Source organism: Myxine glutinosa, chromosome 3 (genome assembly GCF_964187855.1).
Source record: "Myxine glutinosa chromosome 3, kmMyxGlut1.1, whole genome shotgun sequence".
Taxonomy (NCBI): domain Eukaryota; kingdom Metazoa; phylum Chordata; class Myxini; order Myxiniformes; family Myxinidae; genus Myxine; species Myxine glutinosa.
In genome coordinates this window covers 13005205-13028484 of record NC_136263.1, presented here as the reverse complement: position 1 = coordinate 13028484, position 23280 = coordinate 13005205, and the positions used below count along the sequence as shown (strand labels likewise).

The window sequence follows — 23280 nt, the reverse complement described above, 5'->3', positions numbered from 1 at the left end:
GCAGGTAAACGAGGCGATTTCCAAAAGCAGCTAAACCAGGCGATTGCCAAAAGCAGGTAAACTAGGGGATTTCGAAAGGCAGCTAAACTAGGCGATTTCCAAAAGCAGCTAAACTAGGGGATTTCCAAAAGCAGCTAAACTAGGCGATTTCCAAAAGCAGGTAAACGAGGCGATTTCCAAAAGCAGCTAAACTAGGGGATTTCCAAAAGCAGCTAAACTCGGCGATTTCCAAAAGCAGCTAAACTAGGCGATTTCCAAAAGCAGCTAAACTAAGCAATTTCTTAAATGAGGTTGTTTACTAAACTAGGTAATGATAAAAAAAAATTATTGAAAAAAGTTTTGGGAGATGTATGACGTGCTGAAGTGTAGACAGTAAAGACTATTCATTGTGAAGATCCCAATTGGTGGTCTGTGGTCATTTATCACTGACATTTGCTGGTCCCTGTTGATAAAAAGGTCGAAATGTTAAGAACCACTGGTCTAAAGGCTACGTTCCAATAGTAGTTAGCGTCTAAGGGGTTGAAAGGGTCTAATCTCTCAAGCATGTAAAAAGGGTCTCCTAAGGTCCAAGTGATCTAAAGCTCTAAATGGTCAAGGGTCCAAGCTGGCTAATCTGTCTGAAGAGTGTAAGGGGTTTAAATGGTGTTGAGGTTAAAGGGATTTTAAAGTGACTTAAGGGCTGCAAAGGCCTGGGGGTTCTAGGGGTTTAGAAAAACCATCTTTAGAGGCCATTTTTCCCCACAGAGTAGGGGTTGGCCTTTTATGGGCACCATGGGTCCCCTTTTTTGAAGCAATGTTTTATGGCCGGATGCCCTTCCTCCCGCCAACCCTGTTAGTCACCTCTTGCGACACACAGGGAATTACCAGTGAACTGGTTCTCAATGTGCCGACCTCGGAAGGATGACAGGCTGAGTCAACCCCCCTGGCGTTAATTCAGCGATCGACTGGGATTCAAACCCAGGATCATGGGATCCCAAGCCTAAACCCTTTTTTTTCTTTCTTTTTTTTCCCCCCTTTTACAGGTAACTCCACATTATGCAGTGAGGTACACTCATCCCAAAAACAGGCCAACCGCTAAGCCAACACCAGGCTGGGTTCTAGGGGTCTAAAGGAAATAAAAGGTTTACAGGGTGAAGAGATATAAAGGTGTCTAAAGTGTTGAAAGGATCTTAAAGGTAAAAGGTGTCTTCAACGGTCTTTGGGGTTTAAAGGGTATTTTGGGTCTTTGGGGTCTTGAGGGTCTTCGAGATATTAAAAGGATTTTGGGGTATTTTGGGTCTTCAGGGTCATGAGGAGTCTTAGGGGTCTCAGGGGTCTTAAGGTTCAGAGGTTGTAATGATTTGTTGTCAACAACAAAATGTAATTATTTGAGTATTTCATTGAATTTCCCCCAGCAACACCAGGCACTTCAGCTAGTGCATAATAGTAATTTCCCTCTCTGTTCATACTTTTCCCCACAACAAATTGCTTCAAAGAAAACAAAAATGTCTTAACTCGGTGTTTGCCTCCAAAGCTCAGATACCCAATCATCCTTTCTGATCCCGCCCTACACCCTTGTACCCAATGGACATCCTGGACACTGACCTTGCCATCTGAGAAGGTAGTGGAAGTTCTGACCAACCTCCACTCTGCCTTGGAGATCAGCCCAATTGGTATCAGTGCCCATTCTCTTAAATTCTGCTCTCCTGGCTCTTTCTTCTCCTCCGTCTGCACTCTTCAACTTGTCCTTCACCTTAGGCTGCCGTCAACTTGCCTCAAAGTCGACCAAAGTTACTCCCATACACAAAAATGATGTAAAAACAGACACAACTAACCCCAGGCTAGAAAGCATACTTCCATATATAAGCAAAGTCACGGAATACGTTATTGCAACAGAAATCAATTCTTTCCTTCTTCTCAAATGGCCTAATCTCTAATCATCAATTTGGATTTTATTCCCTGAACTTCTTTAATTCTTAGCAATGGATTGGGAACCGAAATTATAAAAAAGAGATAAGGGATGTGTTTTCTGAACATATCACAGACATTTGACATAGACTGGCATACGACTCTAGTTGCTAAACTTTGCCGAGGGCATCCAAGGCCAACTACATCACTCAATTGCTCATCAACTTCTTCCATTCAAAGTTGAGCACACGGCCTTCAACAATATAGTTTTATCTCATCTCCCAGTGGAAATTAGATTGCCTCAAAAGCAACATCTTAAACCATAAATGATACTTATAATGTCATCAGAAAAGTTTTTCCCTTTTACAGGTGACTCCACATTATGCAGTGAGGTACACTCATCCCAAAAACAGGCCAACAGCAGCAGCAGCTTCCCTTTGCTGACATGGAAAGGATAAATGCTGGCCTAACATGGAACATGCCGTACAATCCATGAACATTTCATTTTCTGTCTCTGGAAGGATTTGATGGCAAATGTAACAATCTACTTCCTTTCAGATTAACCATTTGTAAGATGTTCAATACTGTAAATCTATGCACCTTTGTTGCCCAGTTGGGGGCCTGTTTTTTTGTTTTGTTCTAAATGAGCGGGATAACATCTTAGACGAGCCAAAAATCAAGGCCACCCATTTTTGCCAACAAATGGGAATCTCCCCTGAGCAGTGGATTTAGGAGGAAGAAGAGAATTCCAGGGCAAGAAACCATGAACACAGTTTTCACATCAAACGGAAGCAGAATTAAATCTTGGATTGGCTACACGAGGGATGAACCGACACACCGTGGAAATCCACCATCATCTCACACAGACATACGACAATATCACCACCGGCGAGCTACGGAGAGATTCTTCATCTTCGTCGACACATCAAAATGAATGAAGACACCACTGGGAAGGAAACGGTGGACTGGAAGGCACATGGAATACTTACAGTCACGTGAAAAAGTAAGTCCACCCCATGCAAAGTTTTGACTTTTTCAACATATTTCAACATACAGCTATTTGATTTTCACATGTGGAAAAAGTAAGTACACCCCTACATTTAACACTACTTCAAATACCTAAAATTAGAATCAGGTGCACCAGCTCAGGTGCAAATGATTAGAACATCGTTAGAGAGGATCTTGGGGGAACCTGTCTTTATTTAAACCTCAGACATTTAGTTTGGTTTGCTCTTTGTTGTTGAAGTGTGCGGCGTCACCATGCCTAGATCAAAAGAACTCTCTGAGGCCTTCAGAAAGAAGGTTATAGATGCCTACGAGTCTGGGAAGGGATTTTAAAAGATCTCCAAACAATTTGAAATCAATCATTCGACTGTCCGGAAGATCATCTACAAGTGGAGAAGATTCCAAACAACTGCCAACATGTTCAGGCCAGGTCGCCCCAGCAAGTTCAGCCCGAGAGAAGACCCGCAAGATGCTGAAAGGAGTCTCTAAGAACCCCAGAATGTCATCACGGGACCTACAGGTACCTCTCGCCACTGTTGATGTCAAAGTGCACGAGTCTACCATTAGAAAGAGGCTGCACAAATTTGATCGACATGGGAGGTGTGCCAGGAGGAAACCTTTGCTGTCCAGAAAGAACATCAGGGCAAGAATGAGTTTACCAATGAACACCGAGGCAAAGACCAGCACTTCTGGAACAATGTGCTCTGGACAGAGTCAAAGGTAGAGCTATTTGGCCACAGTACCAGAAGACATGTTTGGCAAAAACCCAAGACAGCATTTGACCACAAGAACCTGATACCAACTGTAAAGCATGGTGGTGGAAATATTATGGTTTGGGGCAGCTTTGCTGCAGCAGGGCCTGGGCAGTTCACCATCATATAATCCACTATTAATTCTTCATTGTACCAGAGGGTGCTTGAGGAAAATGTCAGGCCATCTGTCGAAAAGTTGAAGCTCAACCGAAGGTGGACCTTGCAACATGACAATGACCCTAAACATACCAGTAAATCCACCAAGGAATGGCTGAAAAGAAAGAAATGGAGGGTTCTGGAATGGCCAAGTCAAAGCCCGGATCTAAATCCCATCGACATGTTGTGGGGGGATTTGAAACGAGCTGTGCATGGAAGAAACCCCTCAAACATCGCACAGCTGAAAGAATTCTGCATGGAGGAGTGGGCAAAAATTTCTCCCAGTCGATGTCAGAGACTGGTAGGCAGTTATAAGAAACGCCTACTTGAGGTTGTTTCTGCCAAAGGGGGAAATACCACCTGTTAGGGCCAAGGGTGTACTTCCTTTTTCCACATGCGAAATTTGCATTTATCTTTATTTAAATTATACATTGGACTACAAAATGTAAATGTTTTATGATATTTGTTATATTATATCACCTTTATCGATCAATATTGTTGAAATGAAGATCAAATAGCTGTATGTTGAAATATGTTGAAAAAGTCAAAACTTTGCATGGGGTGTACTTACTTTTTCACGTGACTGTAAATATGTAGTGAAGTGGGGATTCGAGGAATGTTTTCCTCACCTTCCATCGTACCGAGGACATTTCTTACCATGTGTGTGAGCATTGTAGAATGTGACAGGAGCTTCTCCAAACAGAAACTGATCGAGACCCACCTCACATCCACAATGAACCGCTCTCGGCTCAGCAATCTAGCCACCCAATCCATCAGGCGTGTACTAGCCGAGTCAATTAACTACCAAGCTGTGATGGATGAGTTTGCATCACTGAAGGCTAGGAAGAGGTGAACCACACAGTCACACCAACAACTGCACGCTTAGATACGAAGGACCATTTAGAAAGGCGAATTTGAGATCTAGCCCCGAGCACCATTTTTCCTCGATACGCCACTGGCCACAACCTCTCCTGTGAAGACCATAATTGCAAAGCTACCCCCCAAAACCAGCTGCAGAATAGGTATCCTCCAACATGCCAAGAACTTCCTTGGCAAACCTGAACTTATCTTAACCTAGAAAGCATTTGTCTGTAGCTCAATGCAGTACTGTTTTCTCATGTAGTGAGGTGCCCATGTTTCACTCCTTTGAAAATTCCTTCCCTTCCTCAGATGTTTTTTCACTTCCCCAGATGCTGTAGAATCCAAACTTCTTCAAATCATTGGCATCTCTCACAAATAGGTAGAAACACAAGATGTGCTGCTCCCGCATCACAGACAGGTTGGTGGCCTCTCTGTATTCTATCCAATCTATTCAGGTATTGCTCCATTCTGTGCTAAAGTCCTGATTCACTCCCAAGACCTTGCAGGATGTACACACTTCAAGTAACCTACTTGTTGTCCTCAAACAAGACTGACAGCCTAACACCCGTGTAGCCAGGCTTGGATCTGCTGTACCGCTGGCTGTCATGTGATCAGATCCTCAGTTCTGATTGGGTGGACGATTGTGAGGTGCATATATAAATACACAGAACGGAAAGACAAACGCTGTTCCAGATGGCATTGTCCTACAAGACAATGTCGTAAAAAAAAAAATGGCTGCCTAACCACATGACCAATGACGTCATCAAATTTTTTTTCCTTGACCAATGTATCCCTCGATCACGCTCAAGAAATTTCATACTCATTGAATCAAGCGTTCGACTTGTCGATTTATGACGTCTTCATTAAGGGACCTATGACATCATCATTAACATACGTTATTCCCCATGGTGACTACTTTTCAATGAGCCACCTTTCAATTTTTTCCATGGATTGGTTTCGGGAATAAAGAGGTGCAAAGTTTTTCAGTTTTTCCAAGGGGAACATGGGTTTTCCAAGGGTTTCCCATAGGGGAACATGGCCCGCCCTTATTCCATTCTTGGTGATAGCAGATCTTTCCGAGTGAATATACTCAAAGGCCTTCTGGTGTTCATTAATGCGCTGGCCTAAGGTTCTTCCGGTCTCGCCTTTGTATTCTCCACCACAGTCACATGGAATGGTGTATACCACACCTGTGCAGTCATTCTTTTGTCTTTGACCTTGGTCAGTGCACATCTCAAGGTGTATATCGGTTGATAGTTAACCCTCACCCTGACCGGTCTCAAAATCCTACCCAATCATTCATAAATACACCAGAGAGACACCGATGCTGGGAGGAGGACAAGGACAAAGTGGGACATAACCGACACAGGCGACAAGAATAACAAAACACAATACACCGCTCAGACACACACAAAACACGTGCAACACAAGCTTATCATGGGTTAATGGTCACGAGGTATCGCAACACAGCTTTGTGATTGGTTAACAGAATAGGCCCACCCCCTCCCCCCAGGTATATCTGGGAGGAGGTAAACAAAGGAATTACTCTTGATAAAGGCTAGTGGAGGCCCAGTGCAGGCCGGGTTGCTGGCCGAAACGTTGAGTTTTTAAGACAAAACTAAAGGTTGGAGAACTGTAAAATGGACATATTGGATATAATTCCCAACCGCCGTTCATTACCTGATATATATATATATATATACTGTTACATATTTATGTGAATGTATGTGAATTACCATTCAGGTCTTTGCTTATCCGTGTGTAGTATATTAAGTTGTTGTGTAGTTGTTGTGGTTGGAGGGTCAGGAGCCCTTCTGAGGGAGTGGCCGGAAACGGAAGTGACCGGAAACGGAAGAGGAAAAGACACGAGGAAAAAAGGACGAGTATTATTCTTCCTCGCCCCGCTCCGACAAAAGGTGGGATCGACCTTGCGCTGCGTGGAAAAGCGGCGTTCCGAAGCCTGTCTGGTGAGAGGAATTACCGGGACGTGTACCTGCCCGGTGGAGACGTCAAGTTGACGTGGGGCCGTGAATCGACCCCGCGTCTGGCATCGTTCGCGGCACCGTCCAAACAGACGCGTGCGGGTCACACGTTGGGGCCTAACGCGCCTGGCAAGCGGCGTGGGGTTTGGCTTGCTCTACCGTATCCGCTTCGCGTGGCCACGAGGGGCTGCAGCCACGGTGCCTGGTACGATACCTGCCCGGTGGAAAAACGTCCACCCGAGGTTCGTTCAACCACCCGAGTGCGGCGACGGCGACCATCATCTTGGTCAGGAGGGGCCCAGAGACATTGTGCGGGACCGAGACCAAAAGGGTGTCGTGAGTACTCACCGGGACACACATGTATAAGATGGCCATCTTAATCGTAGGGAATTGATTGTGAATTGGGAATTGGTGATGATTGTGTATTGTTGATTGCTCGGGGAAAATCTCCGTGGTTGTGTCATTGAAATTGTATGGTATCATTACCATTGGAAATATATCCTTGAACATCAGTTGTCTCCTGGGTGAAATTCATATGGATTGCGTGGCGAAAGCGCATATATAATACAGCTTGCTGGCGGAGTTCCTCTCACGGTCCGGGGGTCACCGAGACCAGGTATTCACCGAGGGGACCACGTAACAGAATTGGGGGCCCGTCCGGGATTTAAAATTGTATAAAATAATAAAATAATAATTTTTTATTAATTAAAATTTATTAATTAATTATTAATTGGTAAAAATTTTTGAGAAATTGGGGTAAAGTCTTGGGTGAAGGTTAACAGGTGTTAACGATAGGCACCATGGCGTTTGTGGCACAGAACTTTGGGGTAACCCCGAGTGAGGCGCAGTTCCGAGCGTTGCTAAAGTCGGACCTCTTGAAATTGGCCAAACATTTTAACTTGGAGGTCCGAACTAATTTGAGGAAGGCAGAGTTGCAGGCCACGGTGATACAATCTATGGTGGGATTAGGAACATGGGACGAGTTAGCCTGGGAGTGGCTACCCGAAGAACCAGAAGACGTTGAGCTCCGGAAACTGGAGTTGCAATTACGGAGCCAGGAACGGATAAAAGAAGAAGAAAGGAAAGCAGAAAAGGAAAGAGCAGAAGAAGAAAGGAAAGCAGAAGAGAGAAGAGAAGAGAAACAAGCACAAGAAAGGAGAGTGGAACGAGAACTCCAGGAAAGGTTAGCAGAAGAAGAAAGGAAAGCAGAAAAGGAAAGAGCAGAAGAAGAAAGGAAAGCAGAAAAAGAAAGAGCAGAAGAAGAAAGGAAAGCAGAAGAGAGGAGAGAAGAGAAACAAGCAGAGGAAAGGAGAGGGGAACGAGAACTCCAGGAAAGGTTAAAAGAAGAGGAAAGGAAAGCAGAAGCGAGGAGAGAAGAGAAACAAGCAGAGGAAAGGAGAGTGGAAAGAGAACTCCAGGAAAGGTTAGAAGGGAGAAAAGCAGAGGAGAGGAGAGCTGCAAGGGACCTCGAAGCAGAGGAGAGAAAAGCGGAAAGGGAATTAAAGGAACGTGACATGGAGCTTCAGCAAGAAATCAAATTCAAGGAGCTGGAGTTAATGAGAGAACGGGGAGAGGCACCACCCTTGCTGACGGGGTCGACACCTAACCAGAAAACCTGGGATGTGGGCAGACATGTGAGGCTGGTTCCACCGTTCAGTGAAAAGGAAGTCGCGAAATTTTTCCCACACTTTGAGAAAGTGGCTCGACAATTAAACTGGCCGGAGGAGGCCTGGACCATACTCGTGCAAAGTGTGCTGGTGGGGAAAGCTCAGGAAATTTATTCGGCGCTACCAATGGACCAATGTGCAGATTATGAGGTACTGAAGAAGCACATCCTCAAGGCCTATGAGTTGGTTCCGGAAGCTTACAGGCAAAAATTCAGGAATTCCAGGAAGAGGGAGAGTGAGACCCATGTGGAGTTTGCCAGAGTGAAAGAAAACATGTTTGATCGGTGGTGTGAGTCAAAAGGAGTCGGGAAAGACTTCGAGACATTGCGGGACTTGATCCTGGTGGAGGAATTCCAGCAGTGTGTCCACGAGGACATCAAAGTGTACCTGCAGGAAAAGAAGGTACCAAAGTTGTGGGACGCAGCCACCATGGCAGATGATTATGCCTTAACCCACCGAATAGGGGTCCACGAACCTAACTCCTCGCCTAGATCTCCGCAGGGGAGGTGGGGAACAGCAGGTGCGGAGAACGACCATACATGGCGGCGGCCTCGAGATGATTATGGGGACAACTATGATACCCCACCGGTTCGAAATCAGAGGGATGCGGGCCCAAGACAAACTTATAGTTCGGGGGGCCCGAGGCAGACCCCGAGTTTTTCCTCCGGGCCTACTTGCGCGTTTTGCAAGAAACCTGGACACTTGATGTCCAGTTGTTACCTCATGAAAAGGGACAACCCAGAGCGGAGTCCGACTATTACAACTCCGAATGCGATGGCTAGCGTAAGAAATCGCCATCAAAAGGGTTACCAACCATTTATTTCAGAGGGGTTTGTGTCACTGGATGGAGCCTCGACTAACCGGAGACCGGTTAGGATATTGAGGGACACAGGGGCCCATCAATCTTTAATGCTTGAAGGCATTTTGCCATGGTCCGAGGAGACGGCAACGGGGGATAGTGTTCGTTTACAGGGGATCGGGGGCGGTGTTAGTTCTCCCCTTCAGGTCATCCAGTTGGAGTCCGATTTGGTGTCAGGACCGGTCACCGTCGGTTTACAAGCCACGCTTCCTGTAGAGGGTGTATCTGTGGTTATCGGGAATGATTTGGCCGGGGGTCAAGTTTATGGTAACCTGAGGGTTGGTAAAGAGCCCAGCAGGGAAAATAACACCACACCAGCTCGGGATGGCGACAAAAGTGCCAAGTTATTTGTAGGGGGACTGAACTTCAAAACAGAGGAATAAGTTCTGACCTCTGTCTTCAACAGATATGGGCCGCTGGTGGAAGTGCGGTTGGTAAGAGACTGGGAAACGCAACAGTCAAGAGGGTTCGGCTTTGTCACGTTTGCCAGCACAAAAGACGCCAGAGAGGCAGAGAAGAATTGGAATGGCAAGGATTTGGAGGGTCGGACCATAACAGTAGGGAAGGCATTTCGTAGGCGTCGAGAGGTCTACAGGAGAGGACAACTGGGCGGTAGTTTTGGTAGTGGCCGAGAAGGAGACCGCTATTCATGGGACTACAGGGACCAGTGGTCTCACCCTAATTATTAGGGAAGTTCTGAGAAGTTGAAGCACTGAAGGCGGCGGAGCCGCCGAGCCAAGATTCCTACACGAATTAACCGTGAACGCCGTTCCTAAAGGCGTCCATGTAGTGAACTTTCATGCACGGACTAACCGTGAACTCCACGTTCCTCAAGGCGCCCATGTAGAGAACTTTCCTGCACGGACTAACCGTGAACTCCGCGTTCCTAAAGGCATCCATGTAGTGAATACTCGGCTTGGCCTCCCGGAAAAAGTGCTATCGAGTTGCTTAACTTTGGATCTTTGATCAACCCCTTAACCTTCATTCCCAAGAAACTGACGGTCAAAGTCAGAGGGTCATGAGATGGAGTTTGATTTGGCAGGGACAATGTCGTTGTTGGTACTTAGTCCAGAGGGAGTAATCTGGAGGGGTTGTGGTGAAATTTTGGTTGCTTTATTTTTAAGTGATAACTGTGCCCGGGGGGAACGGATAATGTGGGGGGGGGTTGAGTTATCTGGTTTGTTTCTCCAAATTGGCCGGCAAAGAAAGTTTTCGCTGGGTTCAAACTTTCTTTCTTGAAGGGGGGGAGTGTTACATATTTATGTGAATGTATGTGAATTACCATTCAGGTCTTTGCTTATCCGTGTGTAGTATATTAAGTTGTTGTGTAGTTGTTGTGGTTGGAGGGTCAGGAGCCCTTCTGAGGGAGTGGCCGGAAACGGAAGTGACCGGAAACGGAAGAGGAAAAGACACGAGGAAAAAAGGACGAGTATTATTCTTCCTCGCCCCGCTCCGACAAAAGGTGGGATCGACCTTGCGCTGCGTGGAAAAGCGGCGTTCCGAAGCCTGTCTGGCGAGAGGAATTACCGGGACGTGTACCTGCCCGGTGGAGACGTCAAGTTGACGTGGGGCCGTGAATCGACCCCGCGTCTGGCATCGTTCGCGGCACCGTCCAAACAGACGCGTGCGGGTCACACGTTGGGGCCTAACGCGCCTGGCAAGCGGCGTGGGGTTTGGCTTGCTCTACCGTATCCGCTTCGCGTGGCCACGAGGGGCTGCAGCCACGGTGCCTGGTACGATACCTGCCCGGTGGAAAAACGTCCACCCGAGGTTCGTTCAACCGCCCGAGTGCGGCGACGGCGACCATCATCTTGGTCAGGAGGGGCCCAGAGACATTGTGCGGGACCGAGACCAAAAGGGTGTCGTGAGTACTCACCGGGACACACATGTATAAGATGGCCATCTTAATCGTAGGGAATTGATTGTGAATTGGGAATTGGTGATGATTGTGTATTGTTGATTGCTCGGGGAAAATCTCCGTGGTTGTGTCATTGAAATTGTATGGTATCATTACCATTGGAAATATATCCTTGAACATCAGTTGTCTCCTGGGTGAAATTCATATGGATTGCGTGGCGAAAGCGCATATATAATACAGCTTGCTGGCGGAGTTCCTCTCACGGTCCGGGGGTCACCGAGACCAGGTATTCACCGAGGGGACCACGTAACAATACACATACACATATACATATGGTAGTTAAGTGGAATATGTTTGGGACTATTGATGTGCAAGACGCAAGTTTTGGCAAGTCCTATGCTGAGGGCTGATGTAGGGCCGACTCCCAATAGCCTCACAAATGCAAAGCTTGTCAAATGTGATGTCGTGTGGCAGGGGTCAAGGGAATTCAGAAATGAGGTCAACAGCCATAATTGCTTCCCTTTCCAAGCTGCGATCTTTCATCATTCTGTTTGCTCTGGCATTTCCATGGCATTTGCAAGACAGGTAGTGAAGTGTCATGACATTTTCATGACATAACCAAAACATGGTTTGACCAATGACCAAGCTTTGAAACTAAACCTGTTTGGCTTGCTTCGACCGAAATGCTTTTCAGTCATATACAATCCATTTGTAGGGAGGCAAAGATTCACCTGAAGACAGGTCCTGGTCCGCGATGTAGCATCGAAGGAATCGCTCCTTCATCCACACGCAGGAAGGTTTAAACCATTTCAAAAGTCTGATGGATCAAAGTTTTCATCGCTATTCGGAGGAATGCACAATGTTGTTTCCTTTGACTTCACAACATGTCATTACTTTGCAGATGACCTCATTCCCCACAACATCATTGGAACTGTATCACAATGTTACAGTAATATACAAGAATGCCCAGGCCATATCAGGAGGTCGGCCAACCATGTGACCACCTATCGACCATGTTTGGCAATCAATCGATCATCGACCTGTAAAAGGAAAAATGTAACAAAGCCCCACTCGACTCAAGTCCAAGTTTCTTATATTGCCAGAAATGGTATTGGGTGACTGGACTCTTACATTTATGAACCTCTGGACTACTTACGCACACCTATCTGTATGATTGCGGCAGTTGGTTTTGTTTCTTAAGCTGTTGTCGGTGTTTATTAGCAGCCTTTGTGGGTTATGAGTCTGCCACCACCATCATCATCATAATCAACCTATCCTCCCACACCATCAAAGCTCTACCTCTTGCTCTTAATAGAATCACCTTTGCATCAGCCATCAAATGACTTCCTGTTAAATTTGTTGGGCAGACTCTCTCCATCTTCATGAACTGAGTGCTCAAATGAAAATGGAGCACTTCCTGGTGATTCGAGAAACAAATCGACGCATTTGAAGACAACAATTGTGATTTTGTTCACAAAACTAATTGCACAATGAGAAGAACAATACCATCAAGGGTGGTGGCAAAGCTAAAATACAGCGTTTCTAATATGACGGGAGTGGAGGGATCAAAGAGGGAATGGAGATGTCACACAAATTACAAACCCTCAAAGATGGCAGTGGGCGTTAATGGGTTAGGAAGTTGCTAGCCTCAGAAACACATCCGGTAATACAGTCTTTCAGACGGCATAATAAGAGAGGAAGAAAAACATACGAGAGGAAGCAGAACTCAGAAAGCACACAAAAGGGGAAAACTTAAAGGAGACACTGATTCAGAGAGTGAAAATACGCTTTTTTTTGTTTAATTCCAACTTCTTTCCTGGACGTCCTTGCAGTGTTCATATGTTTTATACCTCTCCCACCTCTCCCCAAGCCCTCTCCCTCCCACAGTTCTCTCGATGTCCCTGCTCTCAAATGTTGTGTTTGTATCCTTTCCCCTCTCTCCCCATCTTGTCTACCGCTCCCCTTATTTTGTGTTTTATGTGTCGGTTTGACTTTTTGTGTGATTAAAGTTAGCTCCTTCACGAGCCTCGATCTTGTATACAAAAAAAAGAAAAAAAAGAAATAAAAAAAGAAAAAAAAGAAAAAAAAAGAAAAAAAAAGAAAGAAAAAGTAACCAAAACAAAAAACAACCACCTTTAGAGGCCATTTTTCCCTGCATGGACAAAAAAGGGCACCGTGGTCCCCTTTTTGAAGCAATGGTTTACGGCCGAAGGCCCTTTCTGCCGCCAACGCTGTTAGTCGCCTCTTGCGACATGCAGGGAATCACCAGTGAACTGGTACTCAATTTGCCGACCTCGGAAGGATGACAGGCTGGGTCAAGCAATTTTATGACAGGCTGAGTTAATTCAGCGATCAACCGGGATTTGAACCCAGGATCCTAGGATCCCAAGCCGGCACCCAAACCGCTCAGTCAACACCAGGCTCGAGTGAAAAGGTAACTGAATTTTTTTTTAATGATTTTCTGAAAAAAATCACGCACACCCACTGTCTCACAAACACACAAACCGACAGTGGTTGAAGCTCATGCATCATCTTTGTGCATGTGAGTATTTCCCTGACAATCAAGATAAATGAGCATAATTTACAGTACTTGAACCGGGAATGCAAAATCATGAGCGACAAACTCAGATGGGATGGAATGACAAACGGGCCAACCCAAACCTCAAAGTTCACGTTTAATAGCGTACAGGACTACAACATACAATGGGAAGAAGCAATTATTCTGCTCTTTTTAGGAGGTGATTGCACATCCTTTCAAGACAGATAAATATACTTTGAATGCAGCAATTACTCCCACATACAGGAAAGTCCTGTTCCCCACTACAAATTATATGAACCTTTCTTTTCGGATTGACCATTTCTCGAGTATGGATACCATGGATAGAAAATTACATTTTGACATATCAACCACGTACCTTGCCTTTGTCAAAGTATCCGATCACGTCTTGAAATAGCTTTCCTTTTAGTTCCCAGTGCGTGTTCGCTTCCACAACATGATGAGGCAGAACTGGCCCTGTATATGGCTCGTCCAACCACTACAAGGAACACGCGAAGCATTAACTTGAACCAGAATTAATACAATACACATAATCATGGTCTTCTGCAGCGACACAAAAACTCGACATGTCCCAATTGTGCACTAGTTTCACATCCCCTTCCCTCAACCGCATCACAATGCTACAAGAAACGTGCAATATTGCGAGAAACGTGCAACGTGCAAGAAACGTGCAACGTGCAAGAAACGTGCAATATTGCAAGAAACGTGCAATATTGCAAGAAACGTGCAACGTGCAAGAAACGTGCAATATTGCGAGAAACGTGCAACGTGCAAGAAACGTGCAATATTGCAAGAAACGTGCAACGTGCAAGAAACGTGCAACATGCAAGAAACGTACAATATTGCAAGAAACGTGCAACGTGCAAGAAACGTGCAATATTGCGAGAAACGTGCAACGTGCAACGTGCAAGAAACGTGCAATATTGCAAGAAACGTGCAATATTGCAAGAAACGTGCAACGTGCAATATTGCGAGAAACGTGCAACGTGCAAGAAACGTGCAATATTGCAAGAAACGTGCAACGTGCAAGAAACGTGCAACATGCAAGAAACGTACAATATTGCAAGAAACGTGCAACGTGCAAGAAACGTGCAATATTGCGAGAAACGTGCAACGTGCAAGAAACGTGCAATATTGCGAGAAACGTGCAACGTACAAGAAACGTGCAATATTGCGAGAAACGTGCAACGTGCAAGAAACGTGCAAGAAATTTATTTCATTTAGGCCAATGTCAAGTTTCACCATCCTGCCATTATACTGCCATTCCAGGCTGTGGCAGTTAGGGGTAAGGGTTAGGTTCCTACCATTCCTTGTCATTCCTTCTTATCTTGTTTGGTTGTTTTTTCAATTTTCTCTAATCAAAATAATGACCAATTACTGCACTGTAGTTACAAGAAGGAAGCCGGACATTAACAATACATATTGTTAATTAACAATACGTAACTCATTTAACGTTATTATCCAGCAACTTATATTGAAAGGCGTTTACATGGTGAAACACTCTACGAGGAAGTCCAGGGAACTGCCCGTATAACTCCAAGATATAATTATGAGGAGGCATAGATCTGGGGAAAGGTAGAAAACAATCTCTATTGAACTGAAGGTTTCCAAGAGCACAGTAAGCTCCATCATTAGGAAATTGAAAGAATATGGAACTACACAGACTCTTACTAGAGCTGGCCATCTGTAAAATTGAGCAAACGGGCAAGAAGGACCTTGGTCAGGGAGGTGACCAAGAACCCAATGACCTCTCTAACAGAACTACATAGTTCCTCGGCTGAGATGGGAGAACCTGCCGGAAGGACAACAGTCTCTGCAGCACTTCACAAATCTAGACTTTATGGGAGAGTGGCCACACGGAAGCCACTCCTGAGAAAAAGCCACATGACAGCACACCTGGAGTTTGCAAAAGACACGTGAAAGACTCAGAGAGCATGAGGCAAAAGATTCTGTGGTCTGATGAGACGAAAATTGAACTCATTGGCCTAAATGCAAACCACTATGTCTGGCGGAAAACCGAGCACAGCTCATCACCCATCTAACACCATCCCTACAGTGCAGCATGGTGGTGGTAGCATCATGCTATGGCGATGATCTTCAGTGGCAGGGACTGGGAGACTTGCTAGGATAGAGGGAACAATGAATGGAGCCAAATACAGGTGAATTCTTGAGAAGAACCTGCTTCAGAGTGCAAAAAACCTTAGTGAAGATTTACGTTCCACCAGGACAATGACCCCAAGCATGCAGCCAAAGCAACACTGGAATGGTTTCAGAACAAGAACGGTAAAGTCCTTGAGAGGCCCAGCCAAAGCCCAGACTTGAATCCCATTGAAAATCTGTGAAAAGACTTGAAGATTGTTGTTCACCGACACTCCTCATCCAACTTGACCGCTTGAGCAAATCTGCAAGGAAAAATGGGAGAAACTCCCCAAATCCAGATGTGCAAAGCTGATACAGACATTCCCAAGAAGACTCAAAGTTGTAATCACTACCAAAGACTGCTCATTCCCTACTTCTATGAAGTATTGACTCGGGGGCTTGAATACTTATGTAAATTAGATATTTCTGTATTTCATTTTCAATAGATATGTAAAAAATCCTAAAAACATGTTTTCATTTTGTCATTATGAGGTGTTTTGTGTAGATCGGTTACAAAAATAATAAATTCAACTACATTTTAAATTCAGGCTGTAACACCAAAAAATGTGAAAAAGTTAAGGGGTGTGAATACTTTCTGAAAGAACTGGATATCTCATCCAAGACCCTTTGCTAGTTCCCTTAATATCCCGTCAAATATTCCCGTCCCTTCTGTCTCCACTCGGACATTCTGCCTCACTGTTGTCCTTCACTTTTGCAACCATCTATTTATTCTGTACGCCAATACAGCAGAATATTTTTTTTATCCTCTCTCTCCTTTCTCTGCTCATTCCCTTCTATTCCATCCCCACACTCCTATATACTCCCAATATTCCTTCCCTTTTCTCCCAAAGTCCACTAAACTCCTTTCCTTTTCCTACTATCATACATTCTCTTATTTTCCTCATTTTTAATTTCCTAAATTTACACCCTACCTATATGTACACACTGAAGAGATACCACCATTTCTCAATGTTGGCATTTCCAATTTCCTCCCTCCCTATTCTTCCCTTCCCGGTGCATGTGTAATAAATATATGTCTTGTAAAGGGGTCACATGATCACATATATTTACATAAGGAGGTGGCTGAATGACATTTATCAACAACTAGCAGGAGTAACCGGCGTTGCCAGTGTGTAAAAGTGGGGGGGGCAGGGGGGGCAGGAGAGTGAGGGGTGAGGAAGGGAGTGGGTGGAGTGGAAGGGGGAGGGGAGGGGGAGGTGAAGGGAGAGGGAGGGGAGAGACATACTGCATATACATATTTTAGGGGTGGGGTGGCTTTGACAGGTCCCTCCGTTTTGAGGGAGGGGGTGAAGGGAAGGAGGAAAGATTTTCCCATGCAAAGAGTGCTTCATAGCCTCAGTGTTGCACAGGTAAAAAAGGAAATTGTAATACCCTTTGCCACCATCACCAGGTGGCGCTACATGGTATACATTTACATCGAGAATTTACACCCCTCTCCCGGTCCCCCACACCCCCGAATGAGGCCGCAGCCACATAGCCTATGATACTCCACAAACAAAGTTGCATTCGTATTTGTACCCCGAGTAAAGTATATAAGTGTTTATATCTGGAGTACTCGGCATTGCTCAAGAGAAAAATAAACATTAACATATTTGAAATGAGGGCAAATATAATGGAAAAGCAATTACATCCAAATCAGAATCCATCACAAATGTCAAATCATCATTTTACCTTTTAGTTGAAAATCTGCTGCTGAATGCACCATTCATCACGTTTCTGACTTAAGTATGATGACGTCCAGGAAGAAGAAGAAGCCTTCCACCAACTTCGACCGCTTTCAGAAATGTTTTTTTATTTGTGTTCAAATGTCTGGTGATTGTTTTGTATTTATTTATGCGAATCTGTACTTGTACATAACTGTCATTAATGGAAAAGGCTTGGGCTCGATAAAGCGATTTTTATAAATCCCAAAAAGCAAACGAAACCGATTTTTTTTTGCCTAAAACACTCCCAGCCACTCACTGATGAACCTCTGAAAATTTGACGAAGATCCGTTCAGCCATCTCTGAGAAAAATGGCGACACACAGACAGACAGACCAACAGGCTCTCTTATATAGTAGATTCTGCCATTTTCTGATCTCTCGATTTGGTTGTATTCTGATCTATTTTCACTCTTGTTTGTTATGAAAATGTTAGGGAATAAAAGGTATTGCATTTAAAGGCTTATACTTCACTCTGTATTAGCTTTACAGCACATAATTTTGTACACAATTGATGGGGCGGCCATTTTATTCCCCGTCCCATCCCTACATATGGAGTTTTACCTTACTCCATGATGCAACACACACACACACACACACACACACACACACACACACACACACACACACACACACACACACACACACACTCTAAAACCTATTCCCACCTTGAGATGTTGGGCCCGCAAGAGGAGTGTATATCCAGCTTCAGTGTAGTTCTCACATTCGAGGTGCATATCCGCCAGCTTGTGAAGGTACCTGAAAGCAAAGAACTTCAATCAAAGCCTTTTACAATTATCTTGCTTACAAATCCTGCATCCCACTGTCCCTCTTCGCCTCCTCCCCTCTTCCTACACCTGCCTTTGGCTGCTTAACATATAATTCTTAAATCAAAAAGAGCCTCACTAAGAGCCATGTGGATTCAATAGCATGATATTTATTTTTGCAAAAACTTCAGTCGCCAGAGCCTTTGTCAGGAAATGCCGATTGGCTCTTGTTCGAGTGGATTTGTGTAATCATATGGGGCCAGGATACAATATACCTTTCCTCCAAATGCCCCTTTTCAAAATAATCTTCATTCTGTGGAGGTGTGCTTCGCAAGTTGTAAAAAGTAGATCCCTGAGAAGCTTGCTGCTCTATAAGGTCTGAATATCTTATCACAACAAACAGGTATGGTGGTAGAGCCCAAAGCAAAAGGTGGGAAAGACATTAAGTTTCTCTTTTATGAGCCTCGCTCCTATAAAAAAATTTTTTTTAAAGGAATGCACAGACCGAAAAATGTCTTTCAAATAAAACACTCAAATTGACCATGAGAGTGAATCTCAGGCTCAAAATATCAAGCTCAAAATGTCAGCGAGCGAGCAAGATGAAAATGAAGGAAAGTTTTAAGTTCAGAAGAAATTGGCTGTAATTTTGTAAAGATGCATATTTAAAACCGAAGGCACCACCAACTAGTATAACTACCCAGAGGGCAACGGACCATTTTGTCAACATGGCATCTGAACCTTCTCTCCCGTGTTTGAGAATGGAGGGAAAAATAAAGGAAAGTAAATCAACCAGTGCACACCGGTGTGAAAACGCCCATTCAGGTGAAACAGCCTTCAAAAACACATCCAAAGAGAGAAAAAAAGAAAAAGGGTGACATGCTTCCACCAGCCTCATGATCTCGGCATGACAGAAGCCAACCAAAAATGGATTTTAAAAGGATGTGGAACAACGCTCAACATTCCGAATGTCAGCGGCGGAGTGAGCGGCATACTGGATCGAGCTTTGGTGATCGCTCCAGTGAGCTTGTCGTAGTGAATTCCGAATGCATACTGAAAGGGGAATACAATAAATGCAGGTCATTTCAACAAGGAATGCTGATACATCGTACTGTTCATTAGCAACTGCATTAAGTGGAACAGCAGTCATATTGCTCAAAATCGAGTTAAATATTTGTACAGAAAGTCTGGATTCAAAAAGATAATTTGCTGGACAGAGTTTAAAAGCGCGGGTATTAAAGAACAGTTTCATGTCTTAAGTCTCCTGAAGCAAGAAAGCTTCATTATGCTCTCCATGAGACAAGGAGGCCATGATGATGTGAACGGATGCTTTGTGCAAATATTACATAATGGGCAAGACTTGCAGAGAACTGCAATTTAGCGAGGAGGCTAAATTTGATCTCTCCACGACATCGAAGTTTTAGTATTTTCCCATTCGTGTCTTTGTCAAATTTCCACTGGTTATTTCATTGCGAATGTGTTTGTGTGTTTCTAGTTAGTTTTGGTTTTGTAATTATTGCAAACTTGTGTGTAATTAGTCGTTTTTTGTTCGCACCTCGTGCGGGGCCTGCTCTCTAGGCTCCCTCCCCCCGTCGGTATTTTGTGAAGATAAGTTATTTCCTTCGCTGTATTTGATTGTTTTGTAGTGGCTACCGCTGGGTTTTCACAATCGCCTTGCACCTATCAAGGACGCGGAGCGATCACCATGCCGGGCTCGTCCAGGACGCCCGGGCAGGCCCGCGCTCAACTTGCCAGGCCTCGGTCGGGATGCCCGGGCATGCCCGGGCAGGCTCACCCTCAACTTGCCAGGCCGCAGTCAGGACGCTCGGCCACCCCCCCTCTCGCCTTTCCTGGGCAAACGCTCCGGGATAATGTGTGTATATATATTGCTGCCCGATAAACGGGCTTTTCAGAGTACCTGAGTGTTTTGTTTGAATAAAGCAACTCGGACGAATTCCAGCTTTTTGTCGCGTCCATTCTTCCGATCGACGTGAGAGCCCGAGCTCCTTCATTGGTGACCTACCGACATGGACACGGCAGTGGCCCTTAAACTGCCTACCTTCTGGGAGGCTCACGCGGCGGTTTGGTTCGCACAGGCAGACTCCCTGTTCGCCCTGCGAGGCATCATGGCCGACGACACCCGCTTCCACCATGTGGTAGCAGCGCTCGGTTCAGCCACCGCGGCCCGCGCCCTGAGCCTCCTCGAGAGCTCGCCAGCCGCTGACAAATACGGCGCGATTAAAAAGCTTCTCCTCGACGCTTTCGCCCTCCCATCGGCGGAACGCGCACGGCGCCTGCTCGACCTGCCCGAGCTCGGCGACACGCGCCCTTCCGAGCGAATGGACTACATGCTTTCGCTGCTCGGCGAGCACTCTCCGGCATTCCTGTTCCGGGAGCTGTTCCTCCGTCAGCTGCCTAGCCCGGTACGCCTCGCCCTGGCAAGCACGACGATCACGGATCCCCGTGCCCTTGCCAGGGAAGCCGACAAGATCTCCGCCGCAGGCCAGCGCATCGCAGCAGCGACCTGGGGCCCACTGCCGTCCGACGCAACACCCATGGCGCCCGAGCACCCGGCACGGTCGACGACCGAACTGCCGACGCAATTGGCGGCCGCTACACCGAGCCGACCACCTCCAGCTTGACGACCGGGGCCTCCACCTGACCAAGCGTGGTGTTACTATCATGCCAGGTTCGGACAGAAGGCCCGGACATGCCGACCCCCGTGCACCTTTGGCAGGCCGGGAAACGGCCGGGCCGGCGTTCATTAACAGCCATGAGCGCCGGCCACACAGGCAACTTACTGTTCATCACGGATAAAGCGTCCGGAGGGCGCTCCTGTGCGACACCGGTGCCCAACTGAGCGTCATACCCGCCTCTGACCACGACAGGCAGTCCGCGGTTTGCGGCCCCTCCTTGGTTGCGGCCAACGGATCGGCCATCCGCACCTTCGGCCCGCGCAACGTCACCCTCTGCTTCGGCGGCCAACGCTTTGCTTGGACGTTTGTAACCGCAAACGTGCCCATGGCTCTGCTAGGCGCCGACTTCCTCTGCGCACACGGACTGCTGGTGGACGTCCAACGGCGTCGTTTAATGAACGCCGAAACCTTCAGCTCCCTGGTATGCACATTGAGCAGCTCCGCGCCGACCGAGCTGGCATGCGCCCTCCCGGCGGCGAACGAGTTGGCTCGCCTGCTCACGGAGTTCCCGGCCCTCACGCGGCCGACGTTTTCGGCCGTCGCAGTACGGCATGGGAACGAGCACCACATACCAACCACGGGCCCGCCGGTCTACGCCAGAGCCCGCCACCTCGACCCAGCCAAGCTCGCCGTGGCCAAAGCCGAGTTCGACGCTTTAGAACACCTCGGCATCGTGCAGCGCTCCGATAGCGCGTGGGCTTCGCCACTACACATCGTCCCAAAGCCAGGGGGCGGCTGGCACCCATGTGGCGACTACCGCCGCCTTAACGACGCTACCACCCCCGACAGGTATCCGATCCCGCACATCCAAGACTTCTCCGCCCGTCTGGCGGGACGGGTCATTTTTTCGAAAATTGATCTCATACGGGGATATCACCAGGTACCTGTCAGGGCGGCCGACGTCCCTAAAATGGCAGTCATCACGCCGTTCGGCTTATTTGAATTCTTACGGATGCCGTTTGGTCTCAAGAACGCGGCTCAGGCGTTCCAGCGCTTGATGGACGGCATGCTGCGTGACCTGCCGTTCCTTTTCGTTTACCTGGACGACATCCTCGTCGCCAGCACGTCCCGGGCTGAGCACCTCCTCCACCTCCGAACACTGTTCGGGCGCCTCAGCGAGCACGGCCTCATCGTCAACCCGGCCAAATGCCACTTCGGCACGACGGCCGTTGATTTTTTGGGCCACCACATCACCAAGAATGGGGCCGTGCCGCTGCCAACCAAGGTCGAGGCCATCACCACGTTCCCGCGTCCCCGCACCATAAAGGCCCTGCAGGAATTCCTGGGAATGGTGAATTTTTATCACCGCTTCGTGCCCCGCGCTGCTCAACTCATGCGGCCCCTCAACGAAGCCCTCCGGGGCAAGCCGGCCAAGCACGACATCGCCTGGTCCGCAGCAATGGACGCGGCCTTCCAAAGCTCAAAGCGGGCCCTCGCCGACGCAACACTGCTCGCTCACCCGGTGCTCAATGCTCCCATCGCCATCACCACGGATGCCTCCGACTACGCGGTGGGCGCCATACATGAGCATTGGGTGAACGGGGTTTGGCAGCCACTCGCTTTTTTCAGCTGGCAGCTCCGGCCGAACGAGCTCAAATACAGCACGTTTGACCGTGAGCTCCTTGGTCTACACCTGGCCGTCCGCCATTTCCGCCACCTCCTGGAGGGCCGACCTTTCACGGCGTTCGTCGACCACAAGCCGTTGGTTTACGCAATGGCCAAGGTCACGGAGCCGTGGTCGGCCCGCCAACAGCGCCACCTCTCCGCCGTGTCGGAGTTTACCACGGACATCCGGCACGTCGCCGGCAAAAAACACCGCCGTGGCCGACTGTCTTTCCCGGGCCAGCGCGAACGCGGTCCACCTGGGCGTGGACTTCGCGCTTATGGCGGCGGACCAAACCACCGACACCACGGTGCAAGCCCTCCGGGCGGCGGACACGGGCCCCGCCTGGCCGACATCCCCTTCGCGGGCACTGTCCTGCTCTGCGACGTCTCCCAAGGCCAGCCTCGCCCCATCGTGCCCGTCACCTGGCAACGCCGCATCTTCGCCTCCCTCCACGGCCTTTCCCACCCGGGCCGTAAAGTTTCCCAGAAGCTGGTGTCGGCGCGATTCGTCTGGCACGGCCTTCGTCGGGACGTCCGCGATTGGACCAGCACCTGCACAGCCTGCCAACGGGCCAAGGTCCACCGACACACCCAGGCCCCGCTGGCACCTTTCACCGTGCCCGAACGACGTTTCGACCACGTCAACGTGGATCTGGTGGGCCCCCTCCCCCCATCACGGGGGTTCACACACCTGCTCACCATGGTGGACAGGACCACCAGGTGGCCGGAGGCCGTTCCCCTCATCTCCACCACCACCGCCGACGTGGCGC

At 47.5% G+C, this 23280-nt stretch overlaps 1 protein-coding gene across 1 annotated transcript in view; it reads right to left on the bottom strand.

Moving 5' to 3' along the window:
• LOC137423806 (dedicator of cytokinesis protein 1) overlaps nucleotides 1-23280 on the bottom strand; it is a 968048-nt gene that overhangs the window by 343905 nt on the left and 600863 nt on the right. The window contains exons 37-38 of the mRNA XM_078773719.1: nucleotides 18114-18204; nucleotides 13943-14062 (exon numbers count right to left, since the gene is read on the bottom strand). Coding sequence (XP_078629845.1) covers nucleotides 13943-14062; nucleotides 18114-18204 — 211 coding nt within the window. The remainder of the gene's footprint in view (nucleotides 1-13942; nucleotides 14063-18113; nucleotides 18205-23280) is intronic.